This window comes from Phodopus roborovskii, unplaced genomic scaffold, assembly GCF_943737965.1.
Source record: "Phodopus roborovskii unplaced genomic scaffold, PHOROB, whole genome shotgun sequence".
Lineage (NCBI taxonomy): Eukaryota > Metazoa > Chordata > Mammalia > Rodentia > Cricetidae > Phodopus > Phodopus roborovskii.
Genome location: NW_026126469.1, coordinates 32,505,385 through 32,533,103, shown reverse-complemented (window position 1 = coordinate 32,533,103; position 27,719 = coordinate 32,505,385). Strand labels below are relative to the sequence as shown.

The following is a 27,719-nucleotide window of genomic DNA, read 5'->3' as shown; positions in this document are numbered from 1 at the left end:
CTGAGAACGGATGTGTGAACAAGCATTCAGAGTGGTCCCACATGTGCCCGGTAAGGAAGTAAGGGCAGCCAGGTAGGCCGTACATGCAGCTAAGCAAGGCTCAGCCTTCGCCAGGGAAAGCTCTGGACTGCAATCACATCAAACCTACCACTGCAGGAGGCAGTGGAGAAGTGACAAAGGTCCCTGCTACTGCTTCCACCAGTCACTGTCTTCTGAAGAACTTTCAGCTGCTGAACAGACAGTAGCATAATGAGATAGTAGCTAATTCACATCCAAAAGTTAAATTGATGAAAGCAATTGGAGGGGACCTGGGCAGGCCGTTGATTGTCTTCTAATTAGAAAAAGGTCAGAAATTAAACGAGTACCTGTCCTTAGTTAGGGTTTCTATTACTGTGATAAAACATCATGACCGAAAGCAAGTTGGGGAGGAGGTGGCTTACTTGGCTCTCATAAACTTCACTCACAGCCCATTAACTGTCAATGAAAGAAATGGAGATGGAACCTGGAGGCAGGAACTGAGGCAGAGACCAAAGATGCTGCTTACTGAGTCTTCAACTTGAACAAGGCTGTCCTGTATCAGTCTTCAGTTAAAAAAAATAAAAATAAAAAGTACCACAGGCATACCCACAGGCCATTCTGGTGGTGCATATTTTCTCAAAGTTCCACTTCCCACATAACCTGAGTTTGTATCAAGATGACAAAACAAACAAGCAAACAACAAGCAAGTCACAATCTTAAAATGGGTACTTTTATTGTACTCGGTCTACCAACCACACTTGGTATTAACTGTCTCGAGGGTCCTTAACTACTTGGAAGATGATAAAGAAAAAAAAAAGCTCAGATCCCAGGTCAACTACCACGTTTCTGTGTCACCCCAGACCCTGGCTCACCTCGATGGATTTCATTTCAGCAAATCCTCCACTGGACTCTCCTTAGGGGTGGGGCTACAGCAACTACAGTCTAGACCTGACTCAAAGAGATTGACAGAGACTATGGTTCCCCTCCCTTGATGACAACGCAAAGTGCCCTACAGTTAAGATTCCAAACAGTAGGGCTAGAGAAATGGCTTATGGGTTAAGAACAAATAATACTGTTTTTCCAGAAAACCCCAGTTTGATTCCCAGCACATGTCAGGTAATTCACAACCATATAATTCCAGCTCCAAGGGAATCCAATACCTCTGGACTATGTGGGTACCAGCACACACACACACACACACACACACACACACACACACACACACACACACACATTATATACAGTAAACCATAGCATCTTGCTTCCTTAGTGGCTGACCCAAGAGGTCAGGTGTGCAACCAGGTCCTTTGGCCACAGGAAAATGTGGATCAGAGCTCTTCCTGTGATTCTAGGTGCTGTGGACCTTCAAGCTTTCAGCTGAGTAAATGGATGTTTGCTTCTCTGGTTGCCAAGAAGACAACCATCATCTTGCATCGATTTCCATTCTTGTTTCATTCCCTCTTCCTTTCACCCTTGTGTCTCTACAATCACACCTTTCCATCTTCCCCAGAATGCATCAGCATGGACTCATAGCCTGGTTTCCAAAACAAAACATAAATCTCAACCAATCGATCCTAAGGCAATAATGGTACTCCCTAGAAATTTAGATTTTCAGTATAATGTATGGATCCCCTATGTGGTAGAGTTCTGCTGTTAAACATCAGGGGAGATATTTGCATAAAGAGAAGGCAATCCTAGTCCTATTCTTTTGTTCTTATTCTGTCTAAACAAAGTAAATACTATTAAAATCTAAGTAGATGCTAAGGAGAAATCCCCAGGATGCTACAAAGAGTTTGCTTTCTGTTTCCATTTCTTTTACAAATTGGCTCAGTGCCATGGACCCTGTGGAGTGACAATGAAATTTTTAAAAATGCAGAGAAGGAAGTATCCTGGAATCTGCTTTTCCTCAAAGGGACTCAGAAGGTTGACTGGCCCTGAGATGTGTGATCCACAGCTCGTTTTAAGAACTGAGCTGCTGACTTGTCCAGCTGGCTGGAGACCAGTAACTGGCCTCATGTTGGCAATGCACAGGTTCAAGACTAGTCTGCCTCCAAGTGATGTGTGGCATCCTTGTCATCTGGTACTGACAGCTCCTATGGCTTTGTTCTGTAGCTGTTAGGATGAGCACAGGGCTAATTGTTCTCTCACCCTTATTTTGCAATTGTGGAAATGGCTTCTGCTTTCTCCTATGTCTGATTGCCTTTGGCATCTGGGTTCCTTTTGCTTGTGTTCTTTCCAGAGGCTGGTTTCTGCTTTCCTCCCTCACATCTGGAACCTAGCCAGAGTAAACCAGAATGAGTTGTTTCTAACATTTGAACCCTTTTGTAAGCCTGTTGATTGCAACTTGGGGACAACCAGTTTCATCCAAGGTAGAAGCTTTCTGCTGCTTTGAGGAGGGAAAAATAATAAATGTCTAAAAATAAAACCTAGGCATAAAAATAGGGCCAAATGCTCATTAGCTGCCTCACTTAGCTGAATGCTGAAACTATTTCTATAGTGTTAAATCAAGCTTTTGTATACTTTATTCATGGTACTTTATCTTAGATGATAAGTAGGTTACTGTAATTAGCCACTTTATTCAAAATACATGAATTAAATTGTCTCAAGGACCCAATTTTCAGCTCCTGCTTATGCTGACCTTTGGACTGGAGAACTTGTGTTCAGGAGTCTTTGGGAATTCATGTTACTAGCTACTGTGGGGGAGGTTGAAGGAAAAGTTGGAACATTGAGAGCTTCCCAGGTAAGGGGAAGAACTGAAATCTTAATCTCCGTGATGGGAAGGCACTGAGGGGTTTCATTAGGATAATGTCACAGAATGGTATATATATTTAAAAATTATGAGTCTTGACTGTTGTGTTGACAGAGAACTGTAAGGAAGCTGGGGCAGATAAAGATTGTCATCCAGATGTCTACTTTTAGATTTCATCGTAAGAGACAGCAGAGCTTTGGAGCAGACAGAGGAGTGGGACAGAAGGAGACAACAGACAAGTCTATGGGCTTCATACGGGCTTGAGGAACTGCAGAAACAAGCTTAATTTTTGGCTTAAATAACTGGAAGAATTTGGTATTGCTGACTGACTGGGGCGAACACTTGAGGGAACACATGATGATTTTAGTGTTCCGTTTTATTAGAGTGCAAAACAGTGAAAAGGGGGCTAAGGTCCACACCCCAGGCTCATGCTGGCCTTGGGATGTCTACAGAATAACACAGGTCAAAAGACCCTGGTTCAGTGGAGGACTTTCCAAATCCTTGGTTCCGATGGCATTCGGCTCCGTGTAAAAAAGGCACTCACATGCAGAGGGCATGGGTAGAGGAAGAAGAATGCCTGGGGACACTCCTGTTTCCACACAATAAGGACAAGCACAGAAGAACCAGAAAAGCACCAAGGGATCCAATAGAAGGGAATGCAGAAAAACAGTACCTTGGTGCCAGAGCAGAGAATTGGCTGGGGGTGGCGTGGGGTGGGTGGCTAGCTTCACCTGTGCTGATAGCACCCTGGGGGTCAGTACGATGACAAATGATATCAGATGGGAGTTCTTGATGACAGTGAAAAAGGCAAATTTTGATATACCCTACCAAAAGAAAGCCAGAGTAGATTAAGTTGAGCCTGTAAAGGGAAAAATGGAGATAGTTACTTAGTGAATTGTTTTAAGTATTAATGAAGTGAAAAATAGGTGCATATTCAGGTAAAATGCTCATACAGGTAATATATAAATAAATAAATCTTTAAAAATATGTGCTTACTAGTTACTAATATTCCAATTCATAGATTCTTATTTAGATATAGTATCTATTAAAACCTTGTACATGTAAATATATCTGTAGTAAGAAATACATCTTATTTTAATAGTAATTCTGTGTTTATTTTTTTAAGTTTTCACTTTACCAAATGTTTTTGCTTTGAAGAGGTAGAATCTGATAAACAACTTTGTCCTGCTACAAATGTTGACCCTATTTATATTTTAACATTTTTTGTCTTTGTTGCTCTTCTGATTTTTATGTTGCTATATTTTAATAAAAAATGAACAAGTTTCATAGAAAATGAACACATTTTAATAGAAAATCAGGAAATGAGTCAAGTTGAAGAAACTCTTCGCAAAAGTTACAAATTCAGTTATCTCCTTCTAGCCTTTAAAATGTAAAATTGAAACTATAAATTATTATGCTACTGGGTTTTGTTTAGATGGAGGAGTCTAATTTAAATTTGTAGAATAATTCTAATCATTCTAAAATTTGATATCTTATGGCACATTTAAAGCACATTTTGGATTGTAGAACTGCCAAATGATTCTTCAGAACCTTCCAGTGATTTTAAAACAAATTATAGGTTATTCTTAAAGACACTGTTTCTCAAAGAAGAAAAAATTAACTATAATCTCATCATTCAAGAAAATCACTTCTATTTTATGTGAAACTATGTTGTGTATGGACAAGTAACTAATCATCTATATTAGTTACTTGTCTATAACTGTAATAACATACCATGACCAGAAGCAACTCACCGAAGAAGGAACATATTTGGGCTTACAATTCCAGAGGGACACTTGTCCAGAGAGATAATTGTCCATCATGGTGGGGAGTCATGATAGCAAGAGGCAGGCATGGTAAGCAGAAACAGAAAGCTAAGAGATCATGTCTTTAACTACAAGGACAAAGTGAGGGTTAGGGACTGGAAGTGAGGCCAGACTACGAATTTGCAAAGTCCATACCCTATCCAGTGACACACTCCCTCTAGCAAGGCCACACCAAGTAAACAGGACCACCAGCTAGATTCCAAGTGCTCAAATACCCAGGACTATGGCCAATAATCCTCATTCAAACCACAGATACTATGTGTTGTCCCCCACCCCTATTTTAACAGCACCCTTGTGGTGTATGCCAAGGTTGGTGTCATTCATTAGCTGTTTTTATGTGTGATTATAAACAACCATAGTTATTATTGGCATTTAATATTGAATTCAATTTGGTTTTAGTCTATTTTACTATTAAAAACAATGTATTCACACTGTGGGAAGCTTTATAAATAATCCTATTGTCTAGAGTACCACTGTAGGATCACTGCCAAATCCCTATTCATTCAGCAGCCGTTTATCAGTGACTAACACACAGCACACCCCACTCTGAATGTGAAGTCCACCCTTTCGTGTTAACACTGCAATGGAGATTTGGTGGCGGATCCTGCTAGTGCCCTGTATGCAAAAATGTGTGCTTCAGACAAACAAAAAATAGGAGCATGGTGTTTAAAGTTGTATTATAAATGTTTTCCCTTATGCTACAGGAAAATCAATGCCACTGAACTCATATAATATTGTGTATAATGGCTATGGCAGATTATTTGTGTGAATGTATAATAACGTACTCTCCTGGAGTCAGATGCTGTCGTTCTTTTCAATCGTCTTCTGAAGTTACAGTCCATAACATGATTTTTTTCCCTTCTTTTCAACAGTGCAGTTAACATGACCTCCACAAGTCATGAAGGCACAGGACTGCTGTATTTCTTCTTCACTGCTGCACTGTACCCTTGCGGATCTCATGGTAAGTTCTTTTGTAACACAGGTGTCAGTTATTTGAATCACTTGAGATAAACAGTAGCAGAAAAAGTAAGTTGGACACAGATTCCACATGCCTTATCCAAACTGCTCCAAAAACTAAAACAGTATGGAGCATTGGTGTGACACTACATACAGTTGGGATATTCCACAGCTAACCTCATGTGGTAGTGAAAACACGGATGAAAAAACATAAAAGTAAAAATTACCAATAGGTTTTGTGTATAACAAGTACACAGAATATAAATCAATGGTACTTAAATTGGGGTCCTTTTCCCCCAGTCATCTGCTTATGTATGTTCAAATATTCTGAATCTGAACAAGTTCAAACCAGCTCTGATTTCATCTGTAGGGGACTCAGGCTATACCTCTGCAGCCCTGGGGCTGTCCTGAGTGATCACTTTATGCCTCAGCAGAATCAGCAGTCCAGAAGTATATGCAAATGTTAAAAACCACATTTTCTTCTATGTGTTTAAAGTTCTCTCTAATATACTCTCCGCTACTAACATCACTACAAAGGGATGCGTGACTGATACAGTTTCAGAGTAGAAGTTTGGTACCCAAGTTTGACAGATTTCCGAGGTTCTATCATTGACATTCCTTTCCGTTAACCATCATTAACATTTTCATTTTAGAGCATGCCATCCTGATGAACTATTTTCATAAGCATGGAATCTTAGAAGGTTTATCACATATAGATAAAAGAGCCAGCAATAATTAGCATCGTAGCAGAAGTGAACAAAAGTCCTTTACATATTGAGTCAACTTGTGCTGTGGAAGTTAAATTCAGAGCCTTCAGGTGAATACAGTAATGGGGCTGTCACACTGGCCAAAAACAAAATTTTAGACTCCTCACAGACTTAAAGAATGGTTTCAATTACACGTGCATTCTGTGTAAGTGTAGCATATATAATATATAAAATACATGTCTAATATATAATTGCAAAACACATTCTTTCTTATTGAAAATAATTTTTATACAATATATTTTGACCATGGATCCCCTCTCTCATCTCTTCTCACAACCTCCCCACTTTCCCACCCACCCAACTCCATGTCTTCTTCTTTCTACCTCTTCATAAAACAAACAGGAAAAGAATAAACAAAACAGAAATGACAACCAAAATAATAATAATAAATTAAATAAACAAATAAAAGGTATGAGAAACTCTTACACACACACACACACACACACACACACACACACACACACACATGCATTCACAAAACCCACTGAAAACAAAAATCAGAAATGGTAACATACAAACAAAAGACCAGTAAGCTTAAAAGAAAATGTTCAAACAAGGTAATATAAAACACAAACAAAGGAAAATTTTAAAAGTCCTCCAGAAATACCATTGAGTTCTCCTTGGGTTAGCCATCTATTGCTGGACATTGGGCTTGCCTTGAAATATGGTTTATATACCCAGTGAGATTCCATTGGAGAAAGCTAATGTTTCCTTTGCCAGAATTCTCAATTAGAGATAGTTTCTCGAGTAGTGACAGGAGCTTGAGTCCATGTGCACGTCTCAGCACTTGGACCTGTGCATGAATTTAGATGCTGCTATGGTCTCTGTTCCTCAGTCCTGATAAAACTGCTATTTAGTCAGGACAAATGGATACAGAGGGGATTATTTAACTGTTTGTTTGTTTGTTTATTTATTTATTTATTTATTTATTTATTTTCATGTGCATTGTTGTTTTGCCTGTGTGTATGCCTGTATAAGGGTTTTGGGTATCAGAGAACTGTAATCACAGATAGTTGTGAGCCACCATGTGGGTACTAGGAATTGAACCCAGGTCATCTGGAAGAACAGTCAGTGCTCTTAACCACTGAGCCATCTCTCCAGCCCCACAGAATGAGGAGAAGGCTTTTTAAGTAGCAAGATCATCCAGATGCTAGGCTCTGCAGCTAAATATGATGAAAACAGCCTTTACAGGACATTTTCCACTTGAGAAGCATATAAACCTTTGTAAATACGTAAGATATAGACTGAAAGTCACAGATACACAGCTCATTAAATGTACAAAAACCACTTTAAAACAGCTGCTTACAAAGCAGTCATTTAAAAGACTATAACCCAAACAGACTCTTGAATGAACCTTTACTTTTTTGTTGTTTTATTTGTTTTAACTATTTTCCTATTTATTCCTTGAGAATTTCACACAATGTACTTTAATCATATTCACTCCTCCAACTCCTCCCATATCCACCCTCTTCATTTCCTTACTCATCCAATTTGAAGACTAGAGACCAGTGATGTGTTGATCTATGGTTTTAGTAATATGTAATTAGAAGTTGTTTGAATACTGTATTCATTTAGCTGAATACTATTTTAGTGTATAAATATGTCATATTTTCATTACCCATTCATCAGGCATTGGACATGTAGGCTATTTCCATTTCCTGGCTATTGTTAATAAAGAAGCAATGAATACTGAAGAACAGATATCTCTGTAGAAAGACACAGTGACCTTAGAGCATCTGCATGATTGCTGTAGAGCTGGGACATGTGGTAGATCTATTTCTAGCTTTTTGAGGAAACTCCACACTGAATTCCATAACAGCTATACCAGTTTGCACTCCTAGCAGCAATGGGGAATAAATTTTCTCCTTATCCATGTCAGCATTTTCTGTCGTTTTATTTTTTAAATCTTGGCTATTCTGATTGGAGTAAAACAAAATCTCAAAGTAGTTTTAATTTGCATTTTCCTGATGGCAAAAGATGCTGAACATTTGAAAAAAAAATCTGTTTCTCCTTTTAGAAGAAATTTGTATTTCATCTCCATGTTTAGTTCCATGCTCCATTTAAAAATTCCAGTCTTTATTTTCTTGATGTTTCATTTCTTTGATTTATTTGTATATTCTAGACACTATCCTCGCTAAGATGTTTAACTGGTATTGATTTTCCTCATTCTGTAGGCTGTCTCTTTACTCACTGATTGTATCCTTTGCTGTACAGAAGTGTTTCGGTTCCATGTGGTCCCATTTGTCAGTTATCGAAGTGGAGCTCTAGAAGGGTAGGGCGGTGCAGGTATAGAATCAACAGTAACTTCTTTTGTTCTCTGCCATTGCATGTGCTTTTCTTAATGTAATGCCACATCTCTCACCTTTGCTTCAGAGACTCTGTCTCTCTGAGAGAGACAAAGCATGGCTGAGAGAAACATCCACAGGGGAGTGGACGAAGGGAAAAGGGAAAACAAAGCTATACCACTGCTCCATTTCTCTGTCTTAGGCAGTGCTGGCAAACATCTGAAAGGATTTATTCCAATGGCCGTAATAGATGGGGTCCTTTCTCCCCTTCATATCTTAGACTTCGGAGATGAACATAGGACCTACTTACAACTGTTGTCTTTAGTCGAAGAAGTGGATACTGTTTTCAAAGCTACCATGCAGTTACAAAATCCTTACTTGTGTATGAGTTATTTTGATTTTTGAAATCTTCTCACATTCACAACAAAGCAACAAACAAATCTTATAAATCAAGAGGATTAAAATTTTACATTTATGCCCAGAATAATATTTCCTGAACCTCGTTTTTTTCTGACTCGGAGTATTGTGAGTGTGATATTATTTGAATGTGAATTGCACCCTCCTCCCCACCCCCCCAGGCTCACATGTTAAATATTTGGTTGCAGCTAGTAGTGTTATTTTGAATGGTTCTGAAAACCTAGCAGGTGGGGACTGTAACACACTGGAAAATTGTCACCTGTTTGCATGAGGAGGGGCAGTGGAATGGCTGCACCATTAACTGGTTAAGGGGGAGGATTTTGTTGTGAATAAAAGAGAGAAGATATCCACAGGCTCATGCAAGATTCCTGAGCAGAGCAAAAGAGAAGTAGACTGCGCATGGTCAGGACTATCTATGAGAGACGGGAGAACAGCAGGAGAGAATAGTGGAGACAGCAAGAGAGCTAGGAAAAAGCTAGAGAGAGAATAAGGGAGTGGCTGGGTTATAAGGAGGATGAGTAGCTGAGGGTCTTGTGGGAAAGGTCCAGGAGACTACCAAGGACTTTAAAATTTATAATAAGTAGTTGTGAATGGGAACTGATGGAGCCTGGAGGCCAGCATGTGTTATGCAACCATATGCACATATCAATAGAGAGCCATAGGTCCTTTTTGACAAAGGTAAAGAAAATGACTCCTTTTGGTAGAGGGGAACTCATTCCCCACATTCTAGAGGGATGCTGGCTTTTATCTAACCAGTAGAGTCCTGTGATCCAGTGTGAGCTCATTTCTAGATAGATGAACTTCCTGAGATTTACCGATGTGCTACTCAAGCTTTTTTAAAGCAGGTTCTGAGTCTGTGGGGCCCTGCCTCATATAATAATCAAGCATGATTTTGGCATGCATCCTCTAAAACCATGTCCTGAGTTAGGCTGGCCACTTGGCTCAGGGAATACAGGTGGGGAGCAAACAAAAAACACATCAAAAACATTGTGTTCTTGTGAACAGCTAGAAGCCAAACCATTCCCTACAGACATTTTACTATTGTTTATCCCATGATATAAAAATGCCTCCAGTGGGAAGAGGAAGCTACAAGTTTATTGATGGGGAGACTCTCAGTTGGGAACTCTAGCAGTGATTTAATGGTGTTACCTTTGCTTACTCTCTCACTCAGGCTAATCTAGTTATTTTTGCTTGATGGTATAAGCACCTGATGGATGGTGTTTTGCTCTGACTTCAGATTCTACATACCTGCTGTTTGCTATTTGTTCTTTTACTCTTGCTTGCTACATACTTAATAAAGTCACCTAAATTGAAACTGAAAATATGGCTGTTGCAAATCAGTCTCCAGACTACACTGAACAGGCTCTTAGCTACAGGAAGTAGGTCATTGTGGATATCCTTACGAGCTGTAGCTTGCTTTTGTCTTCTCTCCTTTTCTCTGTCTCCTCTGCCGGATGCTTCTGCCATCATGATGCCCTGCCTTACTCCAGACCTGGAAACAATAGAGTCATCTAGGATGGATTGAACCCTCTGAAACAATGAGCTCAAATAAGTATTTCTTTCCTTAGGTTGTCTCCTTACAATGACGAAAAATCACTAGTACAGTTCTAAAGCCAAGTCAATTCATTATTTCATTTCCCTTTTTAGTCTCCTGCCTATGTAGGGCTCAGACTGAGAGTATCTTCCAGATTACTAACAGACTGTTGGACCCAGAATTTTAAATCCTCCGTATACTTATTGAGTCAGTAAAACCAATTTCTCCCCAGTTTCAGGGCCTTCTGGCTTTAGCAAGCTTTAAAACCTATTAATATTGCAGTGCATATCAAAGGTGAGTTCTTTCATATTCACTCTTACCAGTATTATGGCAGTGATTTAGAAAGAAATGGACTGTTGATCAAGTGGGTTACAAACTAATATGCTTAAGTCTTGGACAATTGCCAACCTCAGTTATTTTGACTCCATTCAACTGAAAGGGAAGATAATCAGTGTCAGGGTCTCCTGAGATATGGTCAGGCTATTCTTCTAAGAGGCAGTCTTGACATAAGCTCTGTCACTAACCCTCTTCACTTTGTCTCTGCTTCCCATGTTAGACTTGTTCTTTCCCGTCCTCTTCAGCCAGCTTGTGAATAATAATGAGCAACTTGTTCTTGGAAGATATGGTGAAGATGTAACTCTCCCGTGTCCATTCACAAGTGCATCTAACGTTGTAATTCACTGGAAAAACCAGGATAATCCTGTTCACACTTACTACAGTGACATGGACCATTTGGAAACACAATATCATAGATATGCAAACAGGACATCCCTCTTTCATAGTGAAATACACAATGGGAATGCCTCTCTAACTATCAGAAGATTGAGCCTTCTGGATGAAGGAATTTATACCTGCTATGTGGGAACAAACAGTGGACGTACTGACCTAAGAGTGGTGCTAAAAGTGGGAGGTAAGTGTGTATGTAAATTTTAGTAAGGCATACTGATATAATTTGATATAATTCTGAATAGCTATTTTCAAGTCAGTTCCTACAACTCTACTTCATTGTTTCAGTGCATTATTTCATATATAGTGCTCAATACATAATATCTCATAGTATGGGCATGCTGTGATTGATATAACCATTCTCCCTGTTGGTGGCTGTTCAGGGCTTCCAGTGGTTTCCACCACAGACTCTGTTGTGATGAATGTCTTTATAGTTACATAAGATGATGAAAAAATGTGGGAAATAAAAGTACCAGAAGTAAGGTTTTAATATTCCAATAATATTGGCAGCATAAGGACATTTATTTCCCTAGTAGTTCCATCAGCACTGAATATCATTAGTCTTAAATGTCTCTTCCGATACGGTGATGAGAAATACTGAATTATATTTAAGTTGACTATTTGTAATAAAATTGAAGTTACTGTTGGTATTGCATGATTTTATCCTCTCTGCAGCAACTCTAGCCATACGATGTGATTAATGTACTCATAGTTGCCAATGATTAAGTTTGTATTTAATTAAACTGGAATCTAATTAAAATTTAAGAAATAATATAATTTCATGCCCTATTCATAATTGTACTACCAAGACTTCTTGTTGATAAGGCATGATAATGTTGAGTATGCTTATCATTGACATGGTATGTTAGACACTATTCTTCATTTCATAGCCAATTTTACTGCTAGCGTGAATTTATTGTTAGTTCAGTTGCATTGTGTCATTTTGGATACATATACTGTTTTCATGAATATAGGTGTTCAATGTATTTTGTCATAAACAATCCCCATTCCCTGCTTCTACCTTCTCTTGGATCTATGTACCCTTCCCAACTTCATGTTCATTTTTTTTCTTTTTAAATAATCCACTGTATCTAAATAGTGTTTTCCATATATGTTTGTGTATGAGGCCAAAACTCTGCTAAGAAAAAGATTTATTTGGGAAGGAGGAATCCAGGAGAGTGGCTGCCTCTGCCACCGTGGAGATGGACAGATGAGAACTGAACAGGCAGAGAGGCTCATATAGGGCTACTTAGGAGCAGAATTCTTCCAGGGAGAAGATTTTCAGGAAGGGAATTGGTCATAGTTTGATCCCCTTGAGCTTGGACAAGCTCAGTTTGGCTGGTTTTCCTACTCAGAAATTGATTGGTTTCATGTTCAGTTGGTCAGGGACTCTGGTTTCAGACCCAAACTAATTCTTTCCCTAGCCTTTTTTTTTTTTTTTTTTTTTTTTTTTTTTTTTTAACCATTTTGGCTATATTTTCAGGACCAGTGTGTATTTCTTTCACTGATTCTGGTTTCATGGTCAAGGTGTGTTTCTTTGATTCTGGTTTCAAGGCTAAAGTGTTTCTTTCACTGGCTCTGGATTCATCATCAGGGTGCTAGATTTCATGCTGAGGGATTGGTTAGTTTTCTGCTCAGAGACTGTTTGGTTTCATGTTTAGTTGATCAGGGGTAGATTTGGCTCTGTTTTCAGGGCTAAACTGTATTTCTTTCACCTGCCCGTTTTAGCCTTTTGACTCTAGTTTCATGGCCAGGGTGTATTTCTTTCATTGCCTCTGGTTCCAGGGTCAAAGTATATTTCTTTGGCTCTGGTTTTGGGGTCAAGTTGTATTTCTTTGGTTCTAGGTTCCGGTGTAAAAAGTGTTTCTTTCACTGGCTCTGGGTTCAGAGCCAAGGTGTGTTTCTTTGGCTAGCCCTTGTACTCTCTCTACAAGGGGGGTTGTGACATAGATGTCTCATTTATGGCTCAGCATAGGTTTTTAAGACACAATACTATTACGGAACATAGAGTGGTAACATGTATTTGTAATTCTAGTACTAGAGAGGTTGAAAAATTGGGAGCTGTGGATTGAGGCCAGACTATACTCCATGAAAAGAACTGCTTACAAGGAAATAGATCAATTAAAAAGCTAATATATATATATATATGTATATATATATATATATATATATATTGTGTGTATGTATGTGTGTGTGTGTGTGTGTGTGTGTGTGTGTGTATGTTGTAGTCTAGTGGGCTGGAAGAGAAATCATATTTATCTGAGATACACTGGCAAGTGAATATGAGTGCATGTAAGTGTGTTCACAGCTAGGGTATTCTGTATAATAGAGCAGTAAAATATTGCATGCTTCTGGGAGATACCATATATTTTTTAAAATTTAATTCTCACTATTTCTTCCTCTGACTGCTTTAACTGTTTTGTATCTCGGCTCAGAATTGTATATTAAAAATAAAACTCAAATATGCTAAATCAGTAACTAAGGAGTCCAGAGCATGATGCATGAACTCTACAGATTTTGACCCTGTTTTCTTGATCCCTGAGACCACTAAGTTTGTCAGAGATAAGGTTCTGGAGACTAGTGATTGTTATTTGTTGTGTACCCATGCGTATTCTTTCTATTCTTCTGGAACAGCAATACCCAATCTGAAGCTTCTTCAGGTTTTTGATTGGAATTAATTTTTATGTAAATAAATGAGAGATCTTGTTAATAAAATTTAGCCTTTATTACATAAGTATTGGTACAGAAACTAATGGCCATAATTCTTCATAACTCACTGTTTATTTTGTGCAGCTTTCCACACACCTTTAATGAAATATGAACAAAGGAACACAGAGAGCTTTCTGGAATGCAGTATCCTGAGTGTTTATCCTCATCCACGTATCACATGGAAAATGGACAATGCACATATCTCTGAAAGCAATTCAGAAGTAATTGGGACTCTGGGTCCTTTTTATATTAAAAGTATGCTGAATATTACAGGATTAAACTCATCTTTTGAGTGTACTATTGAAAATTTACTTCTCAATCAAGCATGGAGAGGGAAGTGGACATTGGCAGGTAGTCTTCACTAGACTTTCTGTGTACAAGTGCTGTGTCAGGGGTGGGTGGGTTGCTTGGAATAGATCTGCAAAGGAAACAAAGTAGAAAAATAAACCCATCTGCAGAAGGGATAATTTGGCTGCATTAGTTCTGAGCGTCAGTTCCTATTCATAAAATAGAAGTACTTGCCTTTCTAAGTGTTTTCACACTGAATGAAGATACTGGAGATCCGCCCATAAATGTTTGTTTATCTGTCTATGGCTCCTCCTTTAAATAGGATTTCCTATCTGCACTGGAATATGTGTCTCTCAGCAGACCACAGCCCCTGATTCTCTCCAGCTGAAAGATTTAACTATTATTATTACTGGGGTTTAAACATTGATCTTTTAAAATACTTTTATTTTATTTACCAGAGGAAATACAATGCTATGTTGAGCATGAAGAAATCAGAGAATAATCTGTGAGGGTTGATTCTCTCCTGCCACCATGTGAATCCTGGGAACTGAACTCAGGTCACTAGACTTAGCAGCAGGTGCAGTGAGTGCTTCTTCGGGGTGGAAGAGTTAAAAATCCAGGAGCTTTCCACCCTAGAAGACCTCAATCCAGCACAACTCAAAGGTCTAAGATACCCTTAGAGGGAAACGTTAAAATAGAAACAGAGCTCTTCTTCTATGAATCTCTACAACACAGATATCAGAACTAGTTTCCTTTCTGTTTCTGTTGTTAGGTAGTCATTGGATGAATCAAAGTGAGTCCATTTCCCTCTGGTGTCCAGCCAGCAGCAATTTTTCTCTCCAAAATCAAGACTTCCTTGTTACTTGGTCCAGGGTAGAAAACGGGATATATTCTGTCTTGGATTGGCATCTGAACTCTTCACAGGACACAACTACTAATAACCCTCGATTCTCATGGAAGAAAGAGCTAAGAAATTACAGTGACTTCCCCATAACACTGAAGCATCTTCGTGCTTCAGACAGTGGAGAATACTTGTGTAATGTTTCTTTGACTGGGTATACATTACTCACAGTACACAGGCTGCATGTAGGTAAGTTGTAAATAGGACAGGCTAATGGTTTTTGGCTGTTGCAACAAAGGGTTGTTAAAACTTTTAAAAATGTCATTGTTGGAAATATCTTTGCTCATGGTAGTAGGCAACATGCCACCTTTTGATCAAAGTTACTCTCAGAAGATTACCTTTTCAATGTGTCTGTGTTTTGAAATGAAAATGTGTGCAATCTAGTGGCTCTAAGATAAGTACCTTCAACTCCTTCACTACTGTGTGTAATATAGTCTTCACAGTCTTGGTTTAGGAGGTGAGGCTGTAGGCACAGGGGAAGTTGGGATGCTGGGAAACAGTGATGTCTGTTAATTTGGTGAAAACGGTTGCATGGTGTTTGAAGCACTAAGAGTATGCCTGTTCTGCTCACTTTTCACCACCGTCAATTGCCATAGCTCTTTGTTTATAAAGAATGCTCCCAGTCCACTGACATGAAATTGGCTTTCTGGGTGAGATGGCTGTCCAGCCCCCATTCTATCACTCTGGCTTATAGGAAAGCCTAACAGTCCTCTTTCATCCCTTAATAAGGATATTCGAGAGTGTGAAAATTATCATGTGTTTCATGAAGTTTTAGTTGTCTCTGTGTTGTGGTTTCCAAAGAAAGCTTCTATGCTGAATGATATAGAATGAAAAACAAAGATGCATTTAAACTTTCTACTTTTCTCCCCAATAAGAGTGTTGGTTTTATGTAAAACGCAGTGAGGCCCAAATTCTATTTTTGAAACCATTGCCTTATAATGGATTCATTTTGGAGTTTAGAAAAACAATCAGGAAGTATGTGTCTGAAGGCTACATATGCCCCATCTCCTTAAGCAGAGATTTAGCATTCAGTTCATCCAAAGTGAAGCATCAGGGCAATTACAGCTCTATATGAGGGTTTTTTTTTCAGAACCTTGCATCCTCAAATATACTCTATTCAGTATGGTCAAAGAAAGTCTGCCCACATTCCCCAAGAAGAGGCTTGTAGCAAGAGTATCTTAGCAGGCCAGAAACCAGAACAAGCAGTCATGGTACTGGACATGAAGTTCTCACTGAGGCTTGGTTTCTTAGTTCTTCTTTTTATTGCCTTGACAAAGCACCTTGACTAAGGCAACTCATGAGAGAGAGCATTTAATTAGGGCTCACAGTTGTAGAGGATTAGAGCCCATGGCTGTTATGGCAGGGAGCATAGCAATACGCAGGCCAGTATGGGGCTGTAGCTAGCTGAGTGGTTACATCTGATCCACAAGCGAGAGTGGAGAGGACTTAGCTAACTGGAAATGGATTGAAATTTCAAAGCCTACCACCAGAGACACACCTCCTCCAACAAAGCCACACCTCTGAATCCTTCTCAAACAGTTTCACCACGAATTCCAATATATGAGCCTATGGGGCTCATTCTCATTCAAATCACCATATTCTACTCCTTATCCCTCAGAGGATTGTAGCCATATTGCAGTGCAAAGTGCATTCAATTTAACTTCAAAAGTCCTCCCAGTCTTTCAGTCTCAAAACTATTTAAAAGTCCACTCTCTTCTGAGACAATAGTCAAGACTGAAATCTAACAGGTCAAACACCAAATCCTTTAACTTCATGTCTGATGTCAAAGGGCTTAGATGCCTTTGCCCTTCAGCTTTGCTCACTCTCAAACTTTTAACTCTTTTGAGATGGTTCCACTCTGTATGTAGCAACCCCTGGATCTAGAAGTTCCAGCATCTTGGGGTCTCTAACACAATCCAGGCTTCACCTTCAGAGCTTCAGCCAATGGCCTTTCCAGGCCACCATACAGGGAGTCGCCAGCTATATGTCTGGTTTCAGAAATTCTCCTTTAAATTTTTTATTAATTTAGTCTCTCATATATTACATCCTGTCTGCAGTTTCTTTCCCTCCTCTCCTCCCGGTCCCCCATCCCTCCCCTTCCTCCTCCATTTCCCTTCAGGAAAGCACAGGCCTCTTAGGAATAGCTACCCAGTTTTGTATATCAAGTTGCAATAAAGCTAGACACCTCTTCTCATGTAGCTGGAGTTTCTTGTCCTGCCAGGTTCTGCTGCCCTTCAGCCCCAAATAACCACACAGAGACATATTAGTTATTACATTTTTGGTCAATAGCTAGGCTTCCTACTGGCTACTTATCTCTTAATTATTAACCTATAACTATTAATCTATGTATTTTCATGTGGTCTTTGGCTTACCAGAGAATGCCTGAGCCTGTTACTCCTTTGGTGTCTACATCCCTAAGGCTTGACAAGGCAACCTAGTAAGAAGAAAAGGGTTCCCAAAGCAGATGAAAGCATCCCATTCCTTCTGTTAGAAGGAATGTTAGAAAAAACATCAAGTTACATAACTATAGCATCTGCAGAGAGCCTAGGGTAAGTCCCATGCAGGCTCCCTGGTTATTGGTCCAGTCTCTGTGAGCTCCTATGAGTTCAGGTTTGTTGATTCTGTGGGTTTTCCTGTGGTATCCTTGATGGCTATCACACTCCTTTCTCCCCCTCTTCTAAGGATTCACTTAGTTCTGCATGATGATTGGCTGTGGGCCTCTTCATCTGTTTCCATTAGTTGCTGGATGGAGCCTCTCTGGATGGTGATTATGCCAGGATATCTTTAGGAATCATTTCATTAACTTTTTCCCCTTGGCTTATTTGGTTCTTTCCTTGGTCTCTGGTCCAGCCTCTGGTTTATGATTCCCCAGGCAGGGTCAGGGATGGGCTCACTCTCATTGCATGAGTCTCAAGCTGGACCAGCCACTCCCACAATTTTTGTGCCACATTTACCCCAGCACATCTTGCTGGCAGGACAAATTGAAGGTTTTGTGGCAGGATTGGGGTCCTAGTCCCGCTACTGGAGGCCTTGCCTAGTTATACGAGATGGCCAGTTCAGACTTGATATCACCTATTACTAGGAGTCTTAACTTGGGTCACCCTAATAGATTCTTGGGAGTTTTTATTGCACTAGATTCCCTACCTTTCCCTGGAATTGTTCCTCATGCCCCTGATTCCAGTTGTCTCTTCCAGTACTGTCTCCACCCCCCTGGTCCCTCTTGTTCCTATCCGCACCTGCTTCTATATCCTTAGGGGTTATTATAGGTCTGTATAAATAACTTATCTGATCTTGAATTAACTTTGATAAGTTGTATTTATCAAGAAAATTGTCCATTTCTTTTAGATTTTCTGATTTTATAGAGTACAGGTTTTTGAAATATGACCTAATGATTCTTAGGATTTCTTCAGCAGCTGTTAATATGCCCCTCCTTTCATTTCTGATTTGTTAATGTGGATATTCTCTCTCTTTCAGTTAGTTTTGATAAAGTTTTGTCTGTCTTTCTGATTTTCTCAAAGAACCAACTCTGTTTCATTGATTCTTTGCATTGCTCACTTTTTTTTCTGTTTTATTGATTTTGGCCCTCAGTTTGATTATTTCCTGCTGTCTATTCCTCTTGGGTGTGTTTGCTTCTTTTTGTTTTGGAACTTTCAGGTGTGCTGTTAAGTTGCTAGTGGGAAGATCCTTCTACTTTCTTTATGAAGACACTTAAACAACTGCTTTCATTGTGTACCATGAATTTGGGCATGTTGTGTATTCATTTTCATTGAATTCTAGGAAGTCTATAATTTCTCTTATTTCTGCCTTGATCTAGTGGTCGTTCAGTAGAGAGTTGTTCGATTTTCATGTGTTTGTAGGCTTTCTGTTATTTTTGTTGTTATTGAAGTCCAGCTTTTGTCCATGGTAGCCTGATAGGATACAGGAGATTATTTCAATTTTCTTTTATCTGTCAAGACTTGATTTGTGACTGAGTATGTGGTCTATTTTGAAGAAGGTTCCATAAGGTGCTGAGAAGAAGGTATATTGTTTTGTGTTTGGGTGAAATGTTCTGTAGCTATCTGTTAGGTCCACTTGGGCTATAATGTCTGTTAGCTCTGTAAATTTTCTGTTTAGCTTTTGTTTGGATGACCTGTTTATTGTTGAGAGTTGGATATTGAAATCTCCCACTATTAATGTACTTGTTATTTGTGTGATTTAAGCTCTAGTAGTTTTTCTTTTACAAATGTGGGTTCCTTTCTGTTTGGGGTATAGATGTTCAGAACTGAAATGTCATCTTGGTGAATTTTTCCTCTGGTGAGTATGAAGTGTCCTTCCCCATCTCTTCTGATTAATTTTGGTTAGAAAGTTATTGTGGTAGATATTAGAATGCCTACACCAGCTTGCTTCTTGAGTCCATTGCTTGGAAAAATCTTTTGCTAACCCTTAACTATGAGGTAATGTTGATATTTGGTGTTGAGACCTGTTTCTTGGATGCATCAGAAGGACGAATCCTGTTTTTGCATCCATTTTGTTAGCCTGTGTCTTTTTATTGTGAAATTGAGTCTATTTCTATTGAGAGATAGCAATGACCGAGTGATTGCTAATCCCTGTTGTTTTGTTGGTGGTAGTAGGGGTGGTGATTGTGTGTGTGTGTGTGTGTGTGTGTGTGTGTGTGTGTGTGTGTGCATGTGCGTGTGCGTGTGTGTGTGTGTGTGTGTGTGTGTGTGTGTGTGTGTGTGTGTGTGGTGTGTTTCCCTTCCTTTGGTTTTGCTGCTTTGGTTTGGAATTTTTCTTCTAGTATCTTCTGTAGGGATAGATTTATGGATAGATGTTGTTTAAATTTGGCCTGGTTATAGGATATCTGTTTTCTTCATCTATGGTGATTGAAGATTTGCTGGTTATAGTAATCTTGGTTGGAATATATGTTCCCTATAATCTGTAGCATATTTGTCCAAGCTCTTCTGGCTTTTGGGGTCTCCATTGAGAAGCTGGGTGTAATTCTCATATGTCTGCCTTCATATGTTACTTGGACTTTTTACCTTACAGCTTTTTGTATTCTTTCTTTGTTCTGAATATTTAGTGTATTATGGGGTGGGGTGACTTACTTTTCTGATTCCATCTATTTGGTGTTTCATATGTCTCTTGTACGAATCTCCTTCATTAGGTTAGGGAAATTTTCTTCTTTGATTTTTTTGAAAATGTTTTCTGGGCTTTTGAGCTAGGACTCTTCTCCTTCTAGTCCTATTATTCTTAGGCTTGGTCATTTTATAGTGTCCCAGATTTCCTGAATGTTGTGCCAGGAACTTTATAGATTTAACATGTTCTTTGCCCGATATATTAATTTTTTTCTGTGGCATCTTCTATCCCTTATATTCTGTTGGTGATGCTTGTGTCAGTTGTTCCTATTCACATACCTAGATTTTCCATTTCCAGAATCCACTCAATTTGTGTTTTCTTTATTGCTCCTATTTCCATTTTCAGGTCTTGAACATTTTTATTCACTTCCTTCAACTGTTTGTTTTTCTCTTGGCCTTCTTTAAGGGATTTCTTTCCTCTGATTGTTTGTGTTTTCCTGAATTTCCTTAAGGGATTTATTAATTTCCTCCTTAAGGTCTTCAATCATCTTCATGTTGGCTTTAAGGTCTTTTTTTTGTGCTTCTGTTGTGTTGTAATATTATGTTATTATGCTAATGTTCAGAACAATTTATGTACGACATATAGAGATAATCATTTTAAAGAACAATGCATGTACATTTTCTACCCTATATCAGTCCTCGTCCAAAATCCCAAAGTCTTCTCTATTCTTTCAAAAGACAGCACACTCAAGCTGATCACAGCAAGAGCCCTCTCCTTGGTACCAACTTCTGTCCTAGTTTCTTTTCTATTGTATTAAGATACCATGACCAAAGCAACATATAGAAGAAACAATTCACTGAGGGGCTTGCAGTTTCAGAGGGAAAGCCCATGACCATAATGGCAAACAGCGTGGCAGCGGATCATGAGGCATGACACAGAGCAGTAGCTGAGAGCTACTTTAAGCATGAGGTGGTATAGTGATTTAAATAGGCATGGCCTCCAGGAATTCCTGTGTTTGAATGCTTGGCCAATAGGGATTGGCCCTATCAGAAGGTGTTGCCTTATTGGACTAGATGTGGCCTTGCTGAAGGAACTGTGTCACTATGGGGACAGGCTTTGAAGTCTTAGAAGCTCAAGCTGCCTGCTAATCTAGATGTAGAACTCTCAGCTCCATTTCTAGCACCATGTCTGGCTGAAGCTGCCATGCTTCCCACCATGGATTAAACCTGTGAAACTGTAAGCCATCCCCTATTCAATGTTCTCCTTCATAAGAGTTCCCATGGTTGTGGTGTCTTTTCACAGCAATAAAACCCTAGCTAAGACAGGTAGAGAGAGGTAATTAGGAATGGCACAAGCTTTTCACTTCTCAAAACATACTCCCACACCTCTTTTAACAGGGCCATGCTTCCTAGTCCTTCTCAAACAGTTCCACTAACAGGACCAAGGAAATAAATGAGCTTATGGAGGCCATTGTCATTCACACTGCCACAGGTGCTTTTCTATTCTTAATCACAATTTTCCATTTGCTGCCTTGACGGGAGATGCCTCAGTGTACAAAACAAGAAGTCCAAACAGCAGCACTGGGATTCCTAGTGTGTAGGTCTGTTCAATGAAAGCTTCATAGAACTGAATGGACATCTTTTGTAAACTGTCATTTCTGAGGTAATATGTGCCTCTGTGGCTATCACGTCACTCTGGCAGGGACTGAGGGTCTCAGGTAAAATATGATGTAGTTATATGATGTAGGGCTATTTTCAGAAGGGAAAACATACCTGGATACATGCTAGAAAGTGAACTTGTCCTCTCCCCCTAAATTCTACTTCTTCACGAGATATTCAGAATTAGCAACTAAGTCGAGAGATTAATATTTTCCTCGTTAGGTAATAACATTATGTTATTATGCTTATGTTCAGAACAATTTATGTGTGACATGTAAATAGAGATAAACATTTTAAAGAACAATGCATGTACATTGTTTCCACCTATATTAGTCTTTGTGTTTCAATGCCTCCTACTATTTGGTGGGACATGAACTGTAAGATCAGCTGGGTCTAACTTCAGTAGTCTAAACCCTAAGTTTTTCCTTCCATCAGCCCATGCTTCCTTTGTAGCAATCACAGTAATCCTAGTCCAGACCAGCATGTGGGAAGTCCAGGCTCCTCCAGGTATTATTGAAGAGCACAGGAGCACACTAACCTGAGGGTCTGAGAACTACAAGCTAGCACAGGTTTCCATTCTTAATCAGTTCTTTTGCAAAGACATGCTAATTCCCTGAAGTAATAATACAATAGAAAATTAAAATGCAGAGTTGAGTTCTTGATCTTCAACTTTTCTGACAATTTTCTCTTTTATACCTTTACCTAGAGCCAAATTGGATGACATTATAGTGACACAAGTGTCTTGTAACAGAGAAACTGAGAGCAGACATGTTTATACTGATGGTTTATTTATATTAGTAACATTTTAAAAAAGATTTGGGGGGATTTTCACTCCATGAAACATTCTCCATATTAATTCTGCCTCCTTTGCAGCTGCAACCAATTTTGCAGATAGTAAACATACTGTACTGGCACTAACCTATCAACCTTCTCAGGTTTTACTTGGTATGTTTGCTTCAGCTCACAGCCTTTGTTACTTTGTTTTATTTAGCACCGAGTCAAGGAAGACTTTTACAGAACAAACATTTTGGAGTTTTGCCATCAGCTATACTGATTTTCATGGTGCTAGCAGTATGTTACTGTAAAGTGAGAAGAGACACCAGTGTTGATGAAGGTAATATGGAGAATTTGGCTTTGCTAAAGGGAGTTCTATGCCCTTGCTATTAATGATCCAGGAAGCACTCACATACACTGCTGGTTGCAGATGTAAACATTTTTCTGCAAACTATTCCACAATTTATCAGAACCCATTAACATTCTTTTGCATTTTCACCTAACTATTCTGCTTCCTAAAATTTGTTTCAAGCGAGTGGCACATTAAGGTCTATATAAGCACAATCACTATAGTTTACTGTTAATACTCCCAGGTTTTACTGTTTTATTACTAGTAAGGAAGGTGGTTTAATTAATTAAAAATCATACCTGCTCTTTTATAAATACATTTTCAAAATATGATTTAACATAATAAAAAGGATGAGATGATCATCTTGGACTATAAAATAGCCAGAAGAAAATAAAACTGCAGTGATTAGATCATGGGAGGGTTTGCCTACCCTCTCACATTATGCAGGTAATTCCTTGCTGTCCCCAGGCTCTTGTTGTCCATTGCACAGACCTCATTCTATATTTGGTGCTTTCAAAAATTGCTATACTCTTGAGTCATTTTTTTAAAAATCCATAACACATCAAGAAAACATTTTCCATAATTTCTGTGAAACAATCTTGTATTGCCCAACAATCATTTAAAACAATGCTGTGGCCACCAGTACTTAGAGTTCTGCATTGAAATGTACATCAATGATCAGAACTTGACTGGAAGGAATCTGCACAAACTAGGGATGAACTTATTACACGTGAAAATGTGAATCCAGGAAGGTGTTCAGTACAGAGCAGGCTCAGAAGGCTGGTCTGTGTGACTATATGCTCTCTCCCTGCCCACTAGTGTCAACAGCAGCGCTGTGCTCCCAAATGCACTTCCTCACTCTATCCTGGCCCCAAGAACACCCTGAGCTTCCTGGGGGAGGGTCAGATAAATCTCACGTCCCATGCATGTGTTTCTTGCAAGGATGAAGTTTTCATGGTGACATCACAAGATCATTTCACCCATTTTGACCTTGTAATCATTCAGTCTAACAGGCAGGCTGGCCTCCTTGCTTGATACACCTGCCACTTCATTGACTACAAAAAAGTCAGAGGTGGTCCATCTCAAGTAGTATAACTTGCTTCCAGATTCATCCTGTGGTTGGAGGATGAATTATGCATATGGGGTGTCACATGCTGCTTAATAATGACAGCTCCTACACTGGAAGTCTGCCCACATCCAGGTCTCTAGAAAACACAGAACATTCAGAACTTACAGAGTTAGCATAGAAAGTAATGCATTCACATTCCCCTGCAAAGCCTCAGCTATCCACATCTGAATCTGAAGCAAGCTTAAACTTGAGGTGTCAAGGAGAGAGGAGTCCCCCAATTCTGGAATGGAGAGTCACAACAAATCACTCCCTTCTGGAAGATTGACCTTCAGTGAAAAGACACAGTCAAGTAAGAAGAGTCTGCAGGGGAGGAGCTGGGGGGATGAACACCTACTTAGCTTTCTCTTCTCTTATTTCTAACCAAACTAGGGACCAGAAGATTCAGACACTCTGTCAATGGAGACCAAAGCATCCAGGTTCCCCCACCAGAAGAAGAAGTGCATTGTGGTTCTGATGATGTAACTGAGCACAATTCAGGTCAGGATGTATTCCTCTTGATTATAAAGAGAAAATTTCTATGCTGTTGCATGATATTTGATTTCCCTATGACATCATGAAACTGTTAATAAAGTTAACTTTGAATGGTGTGCAGGGCCACACCATTCCTAGCCACAGAGAAGCTAGGGATCTGGATAGAGAAGATGAAAAGGAAGGAAAGGGCAGGACTAGAGTTTGGTGCTTTGGTTTGCTTTGGGGATGAGCAGGCCAAAAAGCAAGCCCAGCTGCTTTCTTCTTGGTTTTTCTATCTAGGAAATTATCATCCCCACAGCTAACTTGTGAGTCTTTGTTGGCAAATAGAACAATAGAGAATTGGTTTAAACCTACATATCAAGGCTGTGGCAATGGTTAAAATATCAGATTCACCAGCCTATAATTCACACTGCCAGAGAAACTAGGATAAAAGGAGGAATGTAAGAGATTCATACAATGTCCCTCACAGAAGGGGAAAGGAATAAGATCTCCTGAGCATATTGGGGGTGGGGAGTGAAGTGGAGAGGGAGCTAGGAGAAAGAGAAGGGGAGGAGAGGAAAGCTTGTGGGACTAGAAAGACTGAGTCAGGGGAGAATAGATGAGAGAGAGAGAGAGAGAGAGAGAGAGAGCATAAAAGAGGGAGCCATAGGTTTCAAGAGGGACTGACTCTAGAGAAATGTCCAGAGACCTATAAGTCTGACCCCAACTAACAATTTGAGCAACAGTAGAAAATCTACCATAAATGTCCTTCCCTGATAATGAGATTAATGACTAACTTACCCACCATCATAGAGCCCTCATCTAGTAGCTGATGGAAACAGAAGCAGGCACCCACAGCTAAATACTGAGCCAAACTGGAATCCAGATGCAGAGAGGGAGGACAAGACCAGGTTACAAAAACCCACAGAGACAGCTGACCTGAACAAGGAGGAACTAATGGGACCCCAGAGTGATAGGTGGGAATCCAGCATGGGACTGACTCAGACCCCCTTAACATGGGTCTCAGTTAGAAGGCCTAGGCAGTCTAAGGGACCTCAGACAGTGGAACCAGGATGCATCCCTGGTACACAAAAGGACTTTGGGAGCACATTTCTCATGGAGGGAAACTCCCTTAACCTAGAGGCAGGAGGGAGGGCCTAGTCCCTACTCCAAATGAGTTGGATTTTGATTATCCCTCCTGGAGGGCATCACCCTCCCTGTGGAGTAGGGAAGGGAAATGGGATGGGAGGATGGTTGGGGGTCATGGGAGGGAGTAAAAAAGGGAGGGAGAGAAGAAGGGAGGGAGAGGGTACTGGTATAAGAGCAAAAAATTTAAAATAAAAAAAGAAAAATCAGTAGATTAATATATATATATATATATATTAAATACATACACACACACACACACACACACACACACACACACACCAGTAGATTCAAGTGCAGCCACTAAGCTAACAGAAAAACATCACCATACTTTTGCAGGTAGATGTAATGAAAAAATATTTGGAGCTCTTATACTAAATCTCATAAAATATAACCTGTCTCCAGGTTTCTGGTTGTTGTTTAATATGCTATGGTTCATATGCTTTGGTTTTTAATTCAGTTTTCTATTGCTTAAAATGCCCTACTCTAGGCTATGTTTAGAAGGTCCAGAGTTTTCAGCAAGGATAAGAAAGAAGGGCTTCCCTGACAAATGGCATTTTATTCTTGTCCCCTGATTGACATTCTCAGCCCTTTCTTGGCCAAGATATTTCTTTTGTTAGTGGTTGGTGGAAACCTGGCCAACATCTGTAATGAGCCAAGAATTGCTGATTGGTTGACTTGTATTTGTTCTCCTCTTTGGAGCACTGGCATCAATCATAGAATGTATTGCTAATTTGGATGCCATATTTCTACAGTGAATGCGTTTTTAATATTGTTTAGTGGAATTAGATGTAAAAGGAAGGTAACCAAAGTGACTCTCTTATGAAGAGATGGGCAAGGAGAATGTGAATTCTTATGATGAGAATTTTATTTTGTTCTCTTCTTTCTTCTAGAAATGGACCCTGTCCCTATTGATGAAAGTGTTAATAATGGTAATAACTCCAATGGAAATGACATAAGGCATCATTTTCTTCATAGACCTATTCTCAATGGAAAGATAAAACTAAAGGAAGGAAAAACAGAAGGAAGACACCAATGTGGAACTGAAGTCTAAAATCAATCCCAGTTTTCATGAGGTAGGCACAGGCAGCTCAGGAGCAAGATGCTGTCTCAAAAAACAATGCAAAACCATCTCTACCACAAGCAACAACGGACATGAATTTTTGTTTTACAAGCTTAGGTATATATACAAGTCTTTAGCATGGGGAGAGGCAAGAGGAATTGCAGGAAAATATGGGGGAAAATACAAGTAGGCTTTTCTCAATAAACAAGATCTTCCTATTTAAAAAGCTCTCCCTGGTATGTTCTTATTTGCACACATATCCAGTGGCACTGTGAGTGTGTCAGTGTGTTTGTGTTTGTTCTCCTGGTAGATGTGAGGTTGTGCTAAAGTGGAAATGAACAGACTTGTATAAAAATGGCGGCAAGTAGACCACAGTTTTCACCCAGATCCAGATATCTGGCTGTCCATCCAACTTTCTAGGTATTTCTAGGTCCCCAGATAAGTAGTACTTCATGCATAATGGATAGTTTTGTTCCTTTTGTTGCATCAGTTTTTATGGTTTTCCCTGTTCCACTAATATGAATATAAATAAGGGGTAGAACTGGGTTAGGCTTGTTTTTAAAACCTTCAAAACACAGAAACATCTAAAAGGGAGATTAAAGTTGACTGACATGACTTAGGCTGTATCTCTGTTCATTTCATAATGTCTCATGGATCTATGATCACAGATATAAGTGATAGCTTGGACCTCATACTCACTTTTTTCCTGCATAGTCCACTAACATCATTAGTTATAAGATAAAAGCGGTTATTTTGACTTGGCCTACAGACACTGATTCATTTTCTTGCTTCTAGTCTCCTTCAGAAAAGTCAGCCAGCAAGTGAAATCTGATACTTGACTTACAGAAGAAATCCTCTACTTGACTTACTCCATTTACCTGAAGATTTACTTGATTGACGTCATTTCACCTCTATTAC

At 39.4% G+C, this 27,719-nt stretch overlaps 2 protein-coding genes across 2 annotated transcripts in view; both read left to right on the top strand.

Annotated features, from left to right (window-relative positions):
* The window catches only part of Dzip3 (DAZ interacting zinc finger protein 3), a 728,188-nt gene that overhangs the window by 169,574 nt on the left and 530,895 nt on the right, over nucleotides 1–27,719 (top strand). The gene's annotated exons all lie outside the window — the stretch shown is intronic.
* On the top strand, nucleotides 84–26,792 carry Hhla2 (HERV-H LTR-associating 2). Its single transcript, XM_051190946.1, has 6 exons — nucleotides 84–241; nucleotides 5,466–5,554; nucleotides 11,110–11,463; nucleotides 14,073–14,342; nucleotides 15,049–15,366; nucleotides 26,632–26,792. The coding sequence occupies exons 1-6, from the start codon at nucleotides 84–86 to the stop codon at nucleotides 26,790–26,792; spliced, it is 1,350 nt and encodes a 449-aa protein (XP_051046903.1).